This window comes from Gavia stellata, chromosome 12 (genome assembly GCF_030936135.1).
Source record: "Gavia stellata isolate bGavSte3 chromosome 12, bGavSte3.hap2, whole genome shotgun sequence".
Lineage (NCBI taxonomy): Eukaryota > Metazoa > Chordata > Aves > Gaviiformes > Gaviidae > Gavia > Gavia stellata.
Window position 1 is genome coordinate 3,121,497 of NC_082605.1, and position 20,226 is coordinate 3,141,722.

Here is a 20,226-nt window from a genome sequence, read left to right on the forward strand (position 1 = left end):
CACAGTATCAGCTACAGTCCTCAAGAGACTGTAAAGGATTCTTACTGAGTACCAGACCCCAAAATGTTTTTGTCTTAAAAATGAAGGAAATTAGCACATTTCAGAAAAAACAAAATGTAACATTCTTCTGAAAGGAAATACTACTATATTCCACAGTAACTGTCCAGAACACTGAAGCTCTGCGATGCTTCCAGAAACCCCCGTTTTGAATGCCCAAGCTTAATAGCACTTGCTATTTGTGCACTACTTCAAAATTATTTCTTCCAGAACTAATGAAGCTAAATGACTAGCCAGGCTCCATTCTGGAGACTGCTATTTCCCTTGACTTTACAGGAAATTCAATTGTTGCTAAGCGAAATAATACCATAAATTGTAATGAAATACGTCATTAGTTTTTATGCAGTCAGCTCTACTTGAGGGGGTAAAAGAAGTGCTGGTTCCTAAGCGTGGTTTACCTCAGCTTCTGTCCCTACAGATATTTTGAAATACTGACTTTTGTTGCTGTTAAGTTCATGATCTTATTTACTTAGTATACTTTCACAAGCAACAAGGGAACTAATATTGGTGTGGTTCTTCAGGAACTGACAGCAGCTGCGTTAGATTAAACAAAAGCTCTCTGCAATATTCATCTCTAACTTGGCAGCAGCTTTTCTATTACTACATCTAAAGCCCAGTTCCTAGCAGTAGTTCAATTTACGGGCAGGAAGTATTTAGAAGATTTGTACAAAAAGATCACATTACACAACTTGTTTCAGTAGGACCAATTTGCTAAGTGTTTTAACTCTCACTTTTTGTTGATGAATATTTAATGTGTTAAGCACAAGGAATATTCAACATTCACCAGACCAAAACTAATCTTAGAAAGAATTTGGAGGGAACTTAATTTACTGTAAAACTGAATTTGGTTTGCTTTCTTCTGCATATAGATTCTTTGTGAACTACATGACAGCTCCTATTGGGAAAAGTATAACCACATTATACACTCTAAATAGGAAAACATCCTGATGTAACTATTTAAAGTAAACTGTTTTCTAAATAGTAAAAAAGGAAGCAATGGAAATGTACTCTATATGAAGTGTATAATATTACATTACACAACATACATATGTAACATACACAAGCTTGCAATGGACTGGACTTGGTGCTCATTTAGCTCCGTACCCAAGAGGTAGCTTATTCCTTCCTCAGAGAACATTTGATATAAACCTTACATGTGTGGATGGATATGCCAAATTTCCATTTATCCAATGTAACTATGAGTTTCTTACTACATTATAATGAGTCCCCACAGTAAAAATGAGGCATGCACTGTCATCACTATCCATAGAGAAGGGAGAGTTTATGGCCAGAGTAGACCATTTCCATACATGCTTTCTAGATGTCTTTGACCTGAACAAAAAGCTAGAAGTAACATTTAATTCTTATTACCTAAGAACAGCTGAAATCCACATTCCTTTGATTCTTAGTGAAGCAACCAAACACAGCCCTCAGGGGCTTGATTTTACAGGCACTGAAGGAAGATACCCCTGTTCTTCTATAGCAAGTCTGAACAATTTCATTTGATCATTCGCATGCTACGCTGTGCGCGTTCACCTTGGTTTTTCAGATTTCCTACAAGTCCATTTTATTTTGCCCTTCTTTTCCAGATCGGAAATGGGGAGATTTCAGCTTCCCTCAAGCAGCAGCCCAGAGCAGAAAGAGGGAGCAGCCCTACCAGATGGAAGATACTGCCTGTCTGTTGTGCAACAAGATCGACGATCTCCCACTGGTGGAGCTGGGATTTCTGAGAACGGTATCAAACCCAGTACCCAAGTACTTTATTTCCTCACTGATTTGTAAGATCCTCAGCAGAAAAACTAATATAGATATTAAACTACCAAAGCCACAAGCCAATCCTAATGAATCTTGAAATCCTAGACCTAAATAAAAGGTAGTATCTCAGCTTTCTACTTCTCATTCCCCACATCATTTTATGTTTAATAGAAGACTGACCATATCACTTAGAATCATAGAATATCTCGAGTTGGAAGGGACCCATAAGGATCACTGAGTCCAACTCCCTGCTCCTTGCAAGAGCATAACTGTACATAACTTTGAACTATGATTTAAAACCGCTTTTCCTCATACGATTCAGTTCACCAAAACCTTTTTCCTGGCTTAAACGTATGAAGTTTTCATTTCTTTGTAAATAAAAACTCAGAACTTCAGCTAAAATTATTTCCAAGGAAACCGTTTGCAGTTAATATTCTACACAGTCACACTCTTTGGAAACATCCTGGCCGCTTCAGTAACTCTGAAAAGGTCTAGCCAGTTGAGCACACATAATACTAACTACTGCCACAACATTGTACACTTGCAATTTCTCATGGGACCGCATGAAGCATTCTTTGAAAGTCTTCTAAACTCACCAGGTTTGCCAAGACTGGCTCTCACTATCAATGACCTTGACTAGGCTTTTGTAGAGCAGACAGTTACAAGGGCTCCCAAAGAGACAGCCATTTTGGGGGGTGTCATTTAGCTGCTGTAACAATGAGACACATTTATGATAGCCATCTTAAAAGCCAAACATTTTTTTTTCTCCCCCCCGCCCGGTAGTGGTTTACATGCCAAGTAGACAGCAAATGCAAAGTTTGGTAAGTTTGGCTTACCTTCAGTGATTATTTTTTTTTGGACACATCTAGTTCAAAGAAGACAAAAGCACTTATCTGACACTAACTGTAAGTAACAAGGCACCTTTACTGAAGACTGAAGAGCTGGATGTAGTGACAAAAAATTAGATTTTAGGTATGTATTGAATGCAGCTGGCAAGCAGCTGCTCAGGAATGTCAAGAATAATGACACGTAAATACAATTAACATTGAAGCATGTTCTCCATGTGGTTAGACTTATAAACTAAACCTGCTTTTACAAATATTTTTATCAAATCAGACACCTACACTACCCATATTTCAAGTAGAAACAGCTTTATCACAAAACCTTTACAAACAAATAAATTGTGGGATTATAGAATTTTAAAATGTGAAAAAGTGTTCTTCCATCAAGTGAGAAAGGATTAGTTAGGCAGAAAAGAAAAATAACTCAGCTGAAAAAATTTTAAAAATAGTGTGAACATCTGGGATAAACCTAGATATACTACATAAATAAACCCAGATGCAGAATTATTTATAACTTTTTTATACACACTTCAATAAATATTAATTTCTTAGAGCAGAAGAGCACTTGCATCAATGGAATTGGGTAAGTTATTCTACATTAGCTAGTTTATTATTTAGGCATTAATTTGTGAAGTGCTCTATGATTCTACTAACAGAATATAATTTTTTAAATATTAGCTTAGCAGGAGAATTTTAACATAAAGCCAGTATTTTATTAAAAGAGATGCGTAAGAAGTTTTGCTTTTCCCCTCTGGTCCTGCTAATCATAACATTCAAGGGGGATGTAAAAAATAGTCTCTTGTACATACACATTCAATCAGAGCAGAAGACATTCCCATGAAGGGGTGGGGGAAGGAAACAAAAAAAGCACTGCAAATGTCTAAGATATCTTAGCATGAAGACAGCTTGAGATTCGCATGCCTTTTCCTCCATTTTTAACAACCTAATCTGAGTGTCTGCTATGCCAGATGCTGCAGTTAATTTACTGGATTAAACATACCAATCTGAAGCTCTTCAAGGAACCCGTAGTGTTGGGTGATCAGTTCTCATGGCTGCCACAACAGTTGTAAACTCTGATCATTATCCTTTTGAACTCCTACGGCAAGAAAATAAATTATTATAGGAAAAGTTCACTATTAATGTACCACAGCTTGAAAACAGAAAGTCTTTCGTGTTTTATTTTGCACAGCCTTACAGAAAGAAAGCGCTTCTAATAAATTACTTTGTACAGTGTAAGGGTTGCCATGAAAGTGCAGACATTCATTCTCTAATTAAAGAGCAACACTGCATGCAACTAAGCTTTGTTCCTGCTTAGACAATAAATTATTGAACATTATAACCTATAAATTAGGCACATTGAATGCTACTAGAACGAAAATTGCATTAACAAACATATGCTGAGTGTTAACCAAAAGAAAGAAAAGAACCAAACACCCGGCCATTTTTCCTTTGTTACTGAAAACAGACCTGAGAGGGGGTTAAACACCCCATGGGCTGGCAGCCCGGCAGCGAAGGGCTTCTGCAGAGGTGCAACACGCCTGCCCTCTGAAGGGGACCCTGCCAAACACCGCGGCTGTGAGCGACCATCTGCTGCCCAAGGGCTGGGGATCACATAGAAGCCCTCCTAAGAGGGACAGCTGAAAGTGGTATTTTAGCTTGAACTGCACATGCTTGTGCCTTTGAAATGAGACAGAAAATCATGTACCTGAGAGTCTCTGCTGGGTGGCTCATCCCCTTGAACCCACCTTCCCTGGGCTGAATGAGCTGAATATGCACACTTGTAATGCTACCTAAGGTCAAATGTGTTTCAATATTTGAAGAAGTAACAGCATTTGACTTGATCCCCCGTTAGAATTCATTAAGCCTGTTTAATTAACTGACAGTGATTAAGGTAAATCATAAAATTTAAAATCATGTTGACATTGGCTTAACCTGATGTTAACTCAAAATAAATGTTCAGAATAAAGATGTGACCAGTGCTTTTCATGTACTCAATGTTTCAAAAGACTCCCAGTAAGTTACAAGCATCATAATAACCCTCTAAGTCCCAGTAAATATCTTCTTGTGATAAAAGGAGTTCAATGTGCTAGCTCTTATAAGATACAGCTAAAAAAAGCATTGAAATTTCACTGTAACAGTATACATATAGTTACATGTATTGTAGACAGTTAATTTATAATTTATTTGGCATGTGAGGAGACATTAGCTTAGGTAAAAAAAGATATAACTAAACATTAGATAGCTACAGGTCTAATATTACATTTAGATATTAAAATCACTGTCCCTACAAAAGACAGTAAGGGAATGAATTAGAGAACATTTATTTCAAATTCCTGCACTCTGAATATGTGTTCAGCTGGTACAATGACTATACAAAAAAAGTCTTACACAGTACAATGGTTTCCCATTCCTCTTGAAAAGTGTGTATTCAATTGTATATATGAACAGCAATTGCCCCCCCCAATAACACACTTATCCTTACATTAAAGTTAATTAAAGGAAAAAAGAGACTTGAAGTGAAATAGCTACAAGTTACCTGCAAAAGACTGCTGAGGTGTTCAAGACTCTCAAAATAATTATCTTTGCTGAGCCTCCCTTGCCTTAGCTTTAGAGCCTCTTTCCATGGATGTTGAAGGACCCTGTGCTGTCTTTCACTGGGGTTTTTAAAATCTCACTGCTCTCCTTCTCAGTCTCAGGAGTTTAAACTGCCACAGCTGCAGCACATCAGGGTTGTTGTTTTGTTACTAAGCGGTTGTTGGTTTCTTGAGCAGAGGATCAGCTGTTCCGCTCTGTGGAGGGCCAGGCTGCCTCTGATGAAGAGGAGGAGAAGTGGGCAGGAGACCCGCAACCCCAGGTGGACCAAATGAAGAAAATACTGGCCAATCTCCCTTGCTGTGGCAGTGGGTATGTTTCTGAGATTAATGGTGTTTGAGCCCTTTGTAAAGATTATTTCACGACCTGAAGGCACCATGGCTTCAGTAAGAAGCAGTAATACTATACAGCAAAATCAGCAGGCTCCTTTGCCCATCCTTTGCAGCTCACGGGAAACAACATGTTGGATATTCCCACCTAACCCTAATCAGTGTCATCTAGGATGCTAATTTGTGATCTGTCCTGCCAAGAGTTTTGCAGGAAAAGTGGCTTTTACAAACATAGACCTTCATTGTGAGGTGTCACTAATTTATTTTTTTTTAATGTAGATGTGATGAAAAAATGTGGAAAAAGCTAATGTCTTACTTGGAGACCACCAATACTGACGGCTATGAAACAGCCCCTGCGGAGCTCGCGGAGAGGATCACACAGCTCACTGAACAGCTTGAGCTTAAAGGGCATGAAATGAAAAAACTGGAAACAAACATGGAAGAGGTAACAGGTGCCAAGCAGGCTGTGAAAGAGTTACAGCTACTTTAAGTAGCTGTGTTTATATCCATATGCATTTATATCCATATGCATTTATATTTTATTCTGGCCATTCTGCTCTTTGTTGCTGATGTTCTTACTGTGGCATTAGTTCGTCAGCTCAAACATCTCATGCTTTCCTCTAACGCCTGCATTTCCAGTCTGGTTCCTACCTGAACCTCCATTTATTTAGAGGATAAGATGTACACCAGCCAGAGTCAGACACAGGCTCTTCAAATACTATCCTTTATTGAAATGGTTTAAGATGTTCACTGATGCTACGTTTGGGATTAATACCACTACAGACCAAAGAACCGCACATTCACCTTAGGGTTACTATAGGCAGCTTTGAGTGGTTCCTCAGCTGTGGATGAAACACTCCACATGTCCTAAGACATCCAGCTCCTCTGGAAGCACAATAACTTTTCAAGAAATCCCTCCAGCTGACTGAGATGCAGGGGCCCACCATTTTGCAATCCTTCAGAGGAAATCATCCAGTTTACACTGGCTGGTTCTCAGGCTTAGACCGATATATCTATAAATAAATAAAAAATTAGTTCTCAAGCTTAGCAGCATGTTCAATTTTCCTTCAGCAGAGGTTGTATCTCTACCACAGTAGTTAAAAGCCTCAGTGCAGTATCCTAGTAGTCCCATGTAATCTTACTGTTTAAATACTGCAACTTCAGCCATTGACAGGCACAGATTTAAATGCCAGCAATCTTTCTGTGAAACAAAAGTAGTGCATCATATGCATTGCTTTGGTCTGCTTTGTCTTAAGGTTCAGTTAGTGCTTGTTCAGTATTTTATACCCCTTCTTTAAAAGGAGTGTAAAGATTTCAGTAGTTCTGGAAGGACTGTATTAATCAGTAAACTATTTAAAGTAAGAGTAAACTATTCAACTTCTTTACATGTTGCCATCCTTTGATTTTTATCAGTATTTAGTATCATTTTCCCCCTTGACTAAATTAAATGAAGGAGTTTACTTGTGAGGAAAAACATTTAAAAACAGAATAAAATCATACTTGTGTATTACACAATACGCACTATTCAGTAACAATTTATTCCTGTAATACAACACAAAGCTTCCTTCTATACTGGTTGACATCAGCCCACATAAAAAACTATATTTATTCTTTTACCTATAGGAAAGGAACTACCTTCCTGTAGGTAGTGCCAGTTTTCTTCTTCTCCTTTTTTCCATTCAGAGGTACTCATCTTCTTCTGCAGTATCATATTGCCTTCTTTTTAATCTCTGCTGATGGATATTAGTTCACCTTGTTCAGGAAAGTATGTTATCGATAGATTAATACCAAATTCCAGGACAAAAATGGAAACTGTTGCTCTTGATTTAAAGACAAGCAGGGAAGTGAATAAGACAGAGTGCCAACTCACTGCAACATGAATTTAAAATCAGTAGGATGAATCATTTTGAGCCTGTTAGAAACTTATTCTTAAACCCTCCTACTTTTATTTAGCCAGCATTTATATCCTGTGTGCAGTTATAGGTTTGGGTTTTTTTATGCTACAAAACAGACAGACAAGTAATAAGTAATCGCTTTCAAAAAGGTGACTGTTCCTGTAATCAACATAAAGCAAATTGGAAGACTGAGAAATGCTCTCTCTCATCTAACTTGCAAATAAATATATTGGCTTAATAAATAAACCGCCAAGAACACCTTCTCTGGTGACCTGACAAAACTACCTTATACATTGCTTTATATTCTTCTATTTGGACCTGCTCGATGATGAAAATTAGACAAATAACAACAAAGCTAACAAGTAACAAACTCAGCAGGCAAGTGAAGAGCAACACTCAAACAGCGATTAATAATTGCTTCAGTCTAAGACTGTAAAACCAGGGGATAAAAGAGTTCTGAAATCTGTCATGTCTAGAAAGTTCTACTTTCCAACAACGGAACATTTAAAAACAGTTTCTACTGAAGACAGGGTGATGAAGGTGTCAGGACCTGGGGATAACAGATGGAGAAAATATGAGTGAATTCTAAAAATAAAGTGATAAGTTGCCCAGTGTAGTGTTACAAAGAAATGCCAATGATTTTCTATAAAGGTTTGCATACAAACTGTCAGCTTAATTACAAAGGCAATTAGTTTATGACCTGCTATACAGGGTCAAATGAAAAGTTCATCCTAATAGCACACGCCTGATGGCAAGCAGCAGTTGCTTAGAGAAAAGCAATGAGAAACAGTACAGAGGATTTTCCTCTTGGTATTACTCACGTGGGTCCCAAAACACTAGGGATAGACACATCTTGAACTGGATGTTGCATGGAGTATCATGTTAAATGGCCAGTATTGGAGCTATTTACCATGAATTTGCCTTTCCTTTCTTTAAAGCTAGTGATGCTTTTGGCATCTCAGGGCAAGGACTCCCACATACTAGTTAGAAAGGAACAGGTTTTGAGGATTTGTTTTTGTTAGCTTTAAATCTGCTCCCGATCATCCACTGTCACCTCGTTTTTGTGCTTGGGAATCAGCAAATGATCTTTCCCTCATAATTTTACAGACGTTTACCACCAGAAATACTGCCTCAGTTTTCACCATTCCTAGTCTGCCTCAGCTCTCTTGGTATAGAAACCATTACTTACTTCTGTTATTCTATTTTATTCTTCAAGGTACTTTTCAAACTCTATTACACTTTTTGAATGAGGAGAACTGAAAATGTGCTTAGTATTCAAATGCAAGCCCATCACGGCATAATCATAGTTTCTGTTTTGTCCCTAGTTGCTTTCCTAATAGCTCCTGGCATGTATCCTTTTGATCTCTGCTGACCACTGAGCTGTTTTCAGGAGATTACAGCTCTTCTAGATCTCCTTTTTGAGTGGCAGTCATCATCACTGCATACGTACGACATTGTGTACCTTTCCTACGTGCCTTACTTTGCATTATGGACATTGAATTTCATCTGACCTTTTACTGCCCGTAGCTATTCAATATCATGAACTCCTGCTGTAATTCTTCATAGGCAGCTTTAGTTTTGATTACCCTCACAAAATTGTGTTGAGAGCAAACTTAAACACTTTCACATTCACCTTTTTTAAAAATCATTTATGAATATGCTGAACAGCTCAGGTCTTAACCCAGCTCCTGTGAGACCCTAACAATTATCTCCCTCCATTGTGAAGCCTTCAGTCCTGGTCTGTCACCCTGTGCTCTATCCCCACCTTTTAACCACCTCCAAGTCCGTGGCAGCACCTGTGCTACTGCCCTGTGGCAGTAAGTTACTTTCTTTTTTTTTTTTGAGTCTTTGGTGATGAATCTTATCAAAAGCTTTTTGCAGATTCAAAATACACTCTATCAACTGAATTAATATTATCCATATGTATTCATAGACCCTTTCAAAGAAATCTAACAGATTCTTCAGTGTGTTCATCTATGTATTCACCAAGTCCCTTCTCCATTACAGTTCCTATCAATTTGCCTGACAGAATTACCAATACTCTTGAGGTGATTTGCCGTTCCTCAGATCATCTCTGCAGCCTCTCTTAAAAATTGCTGCTACATTTGCCACCTTCCAGTCCTTTGAGGGTGAAATGATTTAAAAGATAAATCGCACAGCACCATTCAGCACTTCTTTCTGCCTTTCTGTTACTGTTTTCTCCCTGTTTTGAAAATTGTATCTCAGGTTCATTGCTTGTAAAAATGGCTCTAACATGAGAGCCTCCTTAACTTTTGTAGAAAATACAATAGAATTATTTTCTCTTACATTCCTTAAGGGATTTTTGCATATTAATTGTTCATTGTCCTAGATGTATTTGTACACACTACTCCAGAGCTCAGATTTTCCCTGTGGCATTAAGCCCCTTTTATAAGAGGGTTGGATATCAGCAGCTGACTTATTCTCAAAACAGGTATTTGGCAAAGTAGTATTTCCATTTCACAAACAAGGCACAGATCCAAAATCAGGCTCTGCTGAGGGACTTTGACAGAGCTAAAAGCAAAACCCGCTCCTCTGAGCCCTGTGACTTAACTACTGACCATCCCTCCCCAGTATCTAAGTTTTAAAAATAGCTTATGCTTAACTATTGTCATTATTTTATTGCAAAAGTTAAGGTAAGAACAGGTGCTCGATGTAACCAAGCTAGGGAAAATAATCTGGGAGAATGTTTTAACGGTACACTGAGCCACTGTCTTCAAGCACAGTAAGACAAAAAACCTGCATACCCATACATATAAATGAAACAAAGGTATCGTGAAACTAGGATCCTGATATATGACCAAGTGACTGTTAAGGTATAGCTGCTGTGGAAAGCAGTTTACTAGCCATAGTATAGGAAATACAAACAAAAAGGGCTTTGTAGGAGCAGTCAAAATGAAGAGGGAAAAAGAGGCAGCAGCAGCAACAAATGTCCAAATATCACAAGTGGCACTCTCAGCTAAGCATGTTGCCTGCGCTGTCTATACAAATTAAGCAGCTGGTCATGACACTAGACAACTATGGAGAACTCAAGTGGCATGCATAGTAAAGAGAAAAGTTTGTACTTCTCCTATTTGTGGCTGTACGTAAGGCTGACGGCACGGCCTACAGCCTTGGAGTAACACCCAGCAGGGGACAGAGGAGTCCCTGCGCAGCTTTCCAAGAACAGCAGTTTTGCCAGCATGACTAAAGCGGCAGCTAAGTGATGTTAGGGGTGCAGGAGCCTGACAGAGAGCAGGACCAGGATAGATGGGCACCGGTTATGAATTTCCATGAGCATCTGTTTAATCGCATAAGTTACACTTAAGAATAATGACCTTTTTACCTCTGTGTTACTTGATATGACAGTGCTTCAGCTCTACAAGGGAACACAACTACTTCATGTGTTTAGTGCATATCTATAACAGGTGGTACTTACAATGCAGAGGCAACCTGTAATATAATAAAGGAAACCATATGTTTAATTCACTGAAGACCTCCCACAGCCTCTTGAGTATTTGTTGTCTCAGTCAGACCGCTGCCACATTGGTGGTAACAAAGTTGGCTCTCCATACAGGGAAATGTTAGTGTATTCATCTAAAAGGGATGTTCAGATAGGGATGCTGAAATCATTGCTTGGCAGATGGACCAGATTAAAGGATCCAGACTTCTGTAGCTGTTGTCTTGCTCGGAGGAGCTGGAGCGCCTCACAGGGCAAAGCTCATGGAGAGCTAATGGAACAGGCTGATTTCCGTCCGATGGGGGAATAAGTGCCAACTAATACTATTAGCGCTGCCAGAAACTAAAATTACCTTCTAGAGCGCTTGGTGTGGATCAGGGATTATTTTCTTTTTTCACTCTGATGACACTTGTATTTTAGGGAACTGAAGTTCCTTCCCATCTATTAAAATTCATTAGGATACAGATTTCCACCCAAAAAATCTATTAAATAGTGTGCATATTAACGCCTTCGGCTCTTCTAGTTCAACTCTCTCCTTAGTTATTCCTAAAACTGCAATAAGGATAAAAGATGAAAACAAAATGGGGTTAACAGAGGCACAAACTTGGCACTTCGCCCATGTGATTTTGGTTCTCAGTGTAATATTAATAAATAAAGTTAGATTCTGTTTGCAGCAAGAAATTGCAAAAAATGGTAACATTTCAGAATGCTGGACATAGTAATGATTGAGAAATAAATTTATTTTTATTGACAAACCTGAAACCTGTCAGTGCTCTCAAAGGTGCAAAATTAGTATTTAAGTGACATATTTTCCAGGGAATGCTCTTCAGGCTCTTTTTAGCAACTTGGCCATGTATCTGCACCAGGCCTGGGTCTGTGACAAGCAAAGATACTTTTGCAAATGGTGTGGCAGCTTTGTAGTTCAAAATACATCACTTAGATTTTGTGTTGAAACAAAAGTAACATTTCAAATCCTGAACATTTTTTCACAGGGAGGTCTGAGACAACTGACAGGTCAGCTCAGCTTTGGAAGTTCCAGGTCTGAGGAGACCCCTCCTGCCCAGGATTTCTGTAGTGTTCAAAAGTCTTGTTGAATCTGGACTTCTCTGTGCTTAGCTGCAAACCAGTGCTTCACCAAGCAAGCATGCCAATGTTTTTCAGAACCAGAATCTTAAAAATTTTTCCTTAAGATCCTTTTAATTTTTTTTTTTTTAACCAAAATACTTAGAAGAAATTAGCTAATTACCTTCTTGTTTCACTGAATGTACAGATGATTGATAATGGAGGAGTTGCAAGACAAAAATATGACCACATTGGTGAGGGCACACATATTAGTTATGCTTCATAGAGGACTACAGGAATCCAAAAAGATTAGAAAACTGAAATAGTAATGCTCGTACTTAAAATTTCTGAATGATCTGCTTGCATCCAGTGTTGAATGAACTGCCATTATGTGCAAGAGCAAAGCATGCATTTCCTACCAACTATTGATTCTTCACTTTATGTAGTACGTTAAAGAAATGTACTTCCTTTCAAGATAATCTTCTGGAGTGAACTGACATTTACAGATAAAGGGGAAAACTTAGCTTTGCAATTATTGGGCAAGAAAGTGAAAAGCTCCAGTGCTTTTAATTTCCTGTGTCATTGTCCAGATGAAAGGCCCACTGCTAGGTGAACTGCAGCAAAAGGTGGAGGAGACCGAATTGTTGAAGATGGAGCTGCAGATGTTGGAGACTGAGAGAGTTAGGCTGTCACTGGTGGAAGAAAAGCTCATGGATGTTTTACAGCTTCTTCAACAACTTCGAGACTTGGTATGGCAAGAAAGCAGTCCAGAGACTTAAAACTGGTTTTGATAGTGTCCTTTCCAAACTAAAAAGGATGTTCATACCTTCTATTAACTACAAAGTCCTTTATACCAGGACACATTTTTACATGTGTTTGCCCTGGGAACTGTTCAGTGATTGCAGAAAACTTTGACCCCTATGGCTGACTTTCTAAAAGAGGCCTAGAGATCTCCTTGGATCTAGATCTCCAATCTCTCATTATCCTCTAAACAAAAATCTAAAGGAAACAAGGAAAACAAAAATGCTAGTAATCAGAAAGATTCTAGAAGATTATTTTTCCTTCTAGAAAAGGACCTTTGTTAAACCGCATCCTAATGTGTCACTGAGTCAGTATTAAAGGGATAAAACCCCTTCCTATATACTGATAAGGTATTTTTTGTAAGAAGTTTCTTACCTAATTAATAATCCAAATGTGGACTTATAAAAGCTGATGCAATAACATTGAGAAGTGCATGGCCAGTATGGCAGTTCATTCCTTTAGAAAGTAAGTTTAAATCTCCTGCTCGGGAATGATAATGGTAAGGGCTGGCCAAAAGATGGGCAAATTGGATAATCTGCAGAACACGGAGTATGTTGGGAGCCACACTGGACTGCTCATTTCTTTGATAATGACTCAGGGTTCTCCTCAATTTTCAGCAAAACTGTGCCCTAATCTGTATGAGATGAGAATGCTTCCTCAGATGATCACTTTGCTTTGAAGTACGCTCATGTTCCACTGATGACTCTAGGGAACAAGTGCAATATCTCATAATTCGGTAACTTCTTTTAGCACTTGACATGGAAATTCTACTTTCATATTGCAAGTCTGACACATGCATCAATAACAATCCCATGAAGGATTAAACTAGTAAAGACTACAACTGGCAACAAGCATAATAACCTTTTGTGTCAAGACTTCACCATGTCATTCACTGGCCAGTTGTATTATTGCAAATTATTTCTGCTTAGGACACAATCCATCACACAATGTGCCATATCGCAGTGATAATAGCACTTAATGCTAATCATTGCTAGAAACATGCCACCGCGTGCTGACAGCTCCCATAGCACCAATAGAGGCAACCATACTGTCATTGAACAAGATAATTTACAGCATTCCTAGCAGACTTTAGCAAGGACCCCCTAAATCCCTGCTGGGATATACTTCAGACAAAAGAAAGGTTATTCATCAGAAACTGTGGTTTTTAGGTGGCACTTCCCCAGCATATTTACCTTCATGTTTTAAATACCCCAAGCATCTCATTTTCAACAGAACCTACTACAAAGCAATGACTGTCCAAAGGCAAACGCACGCCCTGTTAGGACAATTAAAACTTCACACTGTGTCACAGAGGTCATGTGTAATCCCAGCCCACCGCAAACTGCTTTTTGCTACGCCCCAGTCCCCACTGGGGCAGACGAGCAGAAGGCAGATGTCCAGCGTCAGTAAGCCAGGCCAGCATTGCCTGAGCTGCTGGCAGGCACATCGTCCTTCTTCCAGAATAGCTTCCACCTATTTTCACTTCTTGAAGTTTTAACAAGAACAACCTGTCTCTGCAGATACAGGTGCTCTAAGTGCTAATTGAACTGATCGCAAGACCATGTCCCAGAAAGCACGCATTAGTGTCTCGACAGAAAATTAAGAGAGTTTATATTTCCAGACATGTTATGTAACATCCCAACAGATTTCTAATCTAAAACTACCACTGAAAAAGACCATGCAAATCCTAAGTAGTTTTTACAGTCCTTTCACTTTGGCTAATGTTTATTACATCTCAATATATAACTAACAATAGGCCTGCCACATGACACACACAATCTCTTCTAATTTCTTTATACCTCAAATGGTTCCCAACAATTCCTAGAAGAGCTGGGTCTGAGAAGCCTCTTTCTGAGATCACGCCACAAAATCTGGCCGTTCACCGTTCAACACAGACCTAGCAGAGGACTGAACAAGCTTTTGTTGTGCATGCCCTGGCTACACCCCTTACCATCTAGATTTGTTTAGGCACACACTCTGAAAAATTCTGGATTTTCCACTGAATAACTGTAGTTTCTCTTTCTACAGCCTTATTAAGTAATTGGGACCCTCCACAAACTGCTATTATTTGAGCAGTATCTATGATAAAATGCTTGAAAATAAAACCAATATCAGGTCTTGTGTTACAAGGATTCAGTTTCATTTTGGTTTATTTTTCAAATGCAAATACACTGCTCATAGCTTTTGTCGCATACATTTAAACTGGTGAAGGACATATTTGTGCCATAATATTATTTTGTTTTTTAAAGAACATATCTAAGCGAGCCTTGGGGAAAATCTTGCTGAGCACTTTGGAATCCTGCCGTGACCCCCAACCTGGTAAGAAAATAAATCACGTATAAAGACCAAGAAGCATGAAAAGTGTCCTTTTGGGAAAAACACTAGATAATGAACAAACAGATGAGTAGGGAAAAAATGTTTCAAATACTGGGGGACAGGCTTGGGAGAAAGAAGTACTATGCAAGAAGATTACCTACAGAAAGTGATGCTTTCTAGTCTGTGACACATCAGAAACAGGAACACATCCAGGGCTTTTTTTAGCCAAATTTTAATTAGAATTTGGCCTTAAGGGAACAGTTCAGTATCCCACTAATGTCTGAGGGCTTCATTGATATGAGAAAGTGGAAAACATGACCAAGTATGTAAGGCATCTATTTATGAAGTTTGCTATCCCACTGCGTGTTGTATTCCTCTGCTGCAACACAAACAAGATACACAAACCAGAATATTTCTGTAGAGAAACTGGATCAAACCTGCACTCCTCTAATAATAGCCTTTCGTGTTCCTCTTATGAAAATTAAACTTGCAAACTCCTCTCCCTTGACAATGGTCTGGTGTGCCAGAGCTGCCTTTGTAGGAACCATACAGGGATCACAGCCTGGAGGTTTAGATTTGATTACTTTGTTCCTATTAGCAGAGCATTTGTACTTACCTTCAAGAAATGAACATCCTGTACCAAGCCTAAGAACAAGGCTTGGAGGTGCTTTGTATAGGCAGACAGCAGTCAAAGACAAGATTATAAAAGACTAGATGTGGCCTGAGGGTTTAGTTTTGGAGAATATTAATAACAGTGATTTAGGGAGAATAACATACAAACCATTCTGGGTTTTGCAGTTTCAAAGCCTTGTTGTTACTAGTGTCCAGCAATTCAGGGCGCAGGCAGCCCAGAGCTAAGCTGTGCTGTTCCAGGATGGCTGCAGAGGAAGCGGAGAAAACAAGGCAAAGACAGACCTTTGTTTGCTCCAGGACACCAACACAGAGAGAAACCATATCTGAGCCATAGGTCAGATATTCTCCTGGTGAGCACAAGAGAAGAGGAGATTTAGTATCCACAGCACACAAGTGTCTGGAAGGTACTACTACTTATCCTGCAACACTGACTCCAAGTGATGCTGCTGAAACAAAGTACCGCCCTCTGTAACTGCAGCACAGCTCAGCTCCCTAAAATGACACCAACAAGTGAAGTAACCTTGTGCAGCTCTGTCCCTTCTGCATCACCATCAGCATAAACGGCTCATCTTCTCTGCTTTCAGTTTTCCAGCTGTGCGCTTGATATGACTTAAGCAGCTTTCCTAAGTCTTTGTAATCAAACGTCATCCTCCTCTTTGACAAGACTAAGTAGATGGTTGGATTAGCAACTCTTTATTGTGATATGAAATAGTCTTTGTTCACGCAAGTATGTGAGAACTCAGTGGGCAGTGAATTAAGCAAGAGAACCAGTAGAGAAAACAGTCCTTGAACCCAGTTCCACTCTCATTTTTATAGGGACATTATTTGGTCTCAAAATTTAGACGTTTTATGTTACTTGCTTTAAATGACACCTATGAAGAAGAGAGCTTGTGTCACAACTGTTAAACTGCAACTTTCTGTCTTTGTTCAAATGATAATGTTTGCAATTTTCTTTTAAAAGGAAAAGCCCACCTGTTTGAAGTCCTAGACACTCTCTACCACGAGCTGACAGCCTGCGAACTCTTACAAAGCCAGCCTCTGGAGAAGGCGCAGAGCCGCCAGTCCTTGTCTAACCCACTGGTCATCTCGTGCTGAGCAGCAGTGCCAACCTGCATGACCAGCTGAACAACAGCCCTCAGTCATTCAAACATATGATGAATGAGTAAGATTTGTCCAATTCAATGGAGCTCAGCAATGAGGAGAGCAACAGAATAATTCAGCCATGAAATCAAAGGTATGCTGCTTCCGGGAAGAGCATCCGTTCCTCAGCTAACGTCAAAGCCCTCCCTTACGTGACTGAGCATTCACCGGATGCGAGGATTACGTAGCAATGTTTGTCTCTGATGGAAGCCTAACCATCCTTGCATGATGGCTCTGTAACTGTATCGGTTAACCAAATAAAAACTATTCCAAATACACTGACCTGACCTATTTAGATTTACAGCCCTAGTTACACACTGCCCGGGCACAGTTTCTAGCTTTTGTGATATCTCAAATTCAAAAGCAAAAGGCAGCCAACGTTATCTCTGGCAAGTAAACCACTTCCTTAACATACAAGTGAAAAAATTACTATTATAAATGTACACATGAGTGTATGCCAGTAATGCAAGTTTTAAGGGCTCATGTATAAAATGTGTTTGTGTGTGTCTGTGATTCAGTTATTCACCTTATTTAACTCTGAAGTTAGATTTGTTATTGCTCTGCTGAATTTGATATTTGCAATTATAGAGATGCCCTAGAAATCTGCAACAGTCTTTCCCGACGATAGTCTTAGATTTTACATTAAAAGTTACATTTAACTGCTTGAAAAAGGTACAAAGCAGGCTCTCAGGGAAAGGAAGGGCTGAAAGATTCACTTTGCAACAGCTGCCATTGTCTCATTAGCAAACAACACGACTTTGTTCTCTCATTTAATTTCCCTCAATGCAACTGTAGGGACACAAAACTAGGCTCCACTTGCAGACAAATTAATGTAAAATGCTGGGCCTAATCATGGTGCCATGTAACATTTTAATCAGCAATAAGATAATTCCTGGGGGCAAAAGTGAAAAAAAAGGTTGCTTCCAAGATGCTTTTGCTGTTTCATTCAACTATTAAACACAGAAACTAAAGAAGCAGAGTTCTTAAATGACCCAACTGAATTTGTTATTAAAAAATCCACTGTAGATCTTTTAAGAATGTGAAATGATTTTCCTGAGATAATGCCAGCAATGAAGTAAGACCATTCAATTCAGAACTGTGCATATATGAATTTTTCCCATGAAAATGGTTTTCATACAGGAATAAGGTCCGTATCACAGTGCAATCTGGGGAATAGGATTTCTATTCCTTTCTATTCCCAATACACTGTATAGCTTACACGCACCTCCATCCAAAATTGTGATATATTACTTAGTATTTAGAGCCATGTTGGTAACAAAAATTTGCAATAGATATTTTCATTTCACTTTAGAGGAGAAAAGAAAAGGTGTTCTGCAAACAATGGAACAAACTCTGTTCAATGGTGTTTTACCTGGTTTTTTTTTTTTCTGGTTTAACAGAGGAAGATTTTAAGAATAAATATAAATTTTTATTGTAGATTTTTCATAAAGCTAAATTAGACAGGACAGATCTATATAGTGCAATATTCACCCTGTAAGAACAAAAACTGTATACCAAAACTAAATATAATACTAATGTAATACTAAGCATAATATACTATTACTTAGTATATGCTAAACTATATGCTAATACTATATACTACAAAAACTATACACTGAATGTGCCACAGATAAAAATCAAAATGAGCAGAAGTTAGTTCCCTGCTTGAGTTCATTTTCTAAAAAAAAACAAGAATCAGCTTACGTTTTGTGCAGCTCTCTTAGACTTTCCCAGGAATACTGTATATGTATAAAGAGAGAAAATGCCAGCAAATCATTAAATCAGAATGATCTGGGTGTACAGTTAGCAGAAGAAACACTTCAGGAACAGGATTATAATGCAAGTACATACCTGATTATGGATACCCTCATGCACTCCAGGATTCTTTTACCATTTGAATTAATATTACTTACTGTACCCACTCTCTCTATATACATATACATATGTGTATTTGTATTATATACACCTATGTATACCTTAAGATTGCTATGCTAATTGTATACTTTTAGTATCCTTTTTACCACTAAGTTCCTACTTCAAATAATATTTCTAGAAATCTAGACTATTAAGTAAACTGATGTCCTAATGCCATAAGGGGGGAGGAACAATATCATCTGAGTGAGTACTGCTCAGCTTATCCAAGCAGCAGCTGAACTGTAATTAGAAACTAGAAAATGTCACTAGAAACCTAAACTGGTGTTAAGGAAGGTTTTGTGAATAAATAAACAGCATTTAACTGATATAAGAAGCAGCAAAATCATGTCATGCTAAATTAGCTTAAAATACAGTAACATTTTTATTTCTTTAAGAAATGCCTATATCAGAATAATCTTTGATATATCAGAATCATTTTTGATACATCAGCATATGCTGATTAATCTTTTAATAATAAAAGCTGCTTATTTTAACTCCAAAAAGCAATTAATATGGAGCAAGTCAGACTTGCAGTATTTCCATAAGAAGAATCTGTTCTTCAGGATGGATCAAGAAACAGTCCTCAGTCAAATTCTTGCAGGAAATCCGAGGCAAAGCAAAGCACTGTACTTTGAGAGTCCTTCTTTGGTGACCTTAACATTGACTGTTTTTCTTAAATATTTTTACCTTAATGTTTTATACTGAGCCTGTCGGCAGTGTTGCTGAGGCTGATAAATATTTCATATGAACGTATAAATATGTGATTTTAAATCAATGTAATTGAGAAATTTCTAGCTCTGCCTCAAAAACAAGGAGGCTTCCACAGTTCAATTTACTATGTGGAACATGTTCAAAGGAGTCTGCACAGTAATCCTGGGGAGCAAACCCAAATCTCTAGCGTTTTTTAAAGACTTAGCTCCTTAAGTCAAGTGACTACTGCAGATTTCAGCTACCTTTTTTCTACAGGGAACATATTCCAAGTTTAAACTGACTTAGTAAAAAAACCTTCCCTATGTGACAAAAACTGAAAAGATAACAAAGTACACTCTAAAGCCTTCCATTTAAAACATACAATCCCAAATCTGTATCTCAAATCTCTGCAAACACTTTATGTTGCTGTATGTTTACCAAATGGTAATAAGTGGCCATTTGCTTCCACGTTGACTTCTCAGTAAAGAAAAAAATCATGGAGAGAGTGCATGTGCTATAAACGTAAGTGCAATTACCCATCTAAAATTCTGCATAAGTAGTCGAAGGCCAACAGAGCGTGCCTTCCCAACGTTTCTTTGTTCAGTAGGAAAACCAGTCCAGAGGAGTACACGTGACGTGTTACCAGGTGAGACCAGAGCCCTGCGGTACAGTTTCCAACTGGTAAGGGTTACTTAGGTCTTGTCTGTAGAAGGGACCGGGACTACTTTGATTTTCAGTTAGAA

At 38.5% G+C, this 20,226-nt stretch overlaps 1 protein-coding gene across 1 annotated transcript in view; it reads left to right on the forward strand.

The window, feature by feature from the left end:
- The window catches only part of EFCC1 (EF-hand and coiled-coil domain containing 1), a 53,101-nt gene extending 35,943 nt beyond the window's left edge, over positions 1-17,158 (forward strand). Inside the window, exons 3-8 of the mRNA XM_059823194.1 lie at positions 1,647-1,792; positions 5,423-5,558; positions 5,855-6,020; positions 12,580-12,738; positions 15,040-15,109; positions 16,701-17,158. Coding sequence (XP_059679177.1) covers positions 1,647-1,792; positions 5,423-5,558; positions 5,855-6,020; positions 12,580-12,738; positions 15,040-15,109; positions 16,701-16,834 — 811 coding nt within the window. The 3' untranslated portion in view covers positions 16,835-17,158. The remainder of the gene's footprint in view (positions 1-1,646; positions 1,793-5,422; positions 5,559-5,854; positions 6,021-12,579; positions 12,739-15,039; positions 15,110-16,700) is intronic.
- Positions 17,159-20,226: the final 3,068 nt, after the last annotated feature.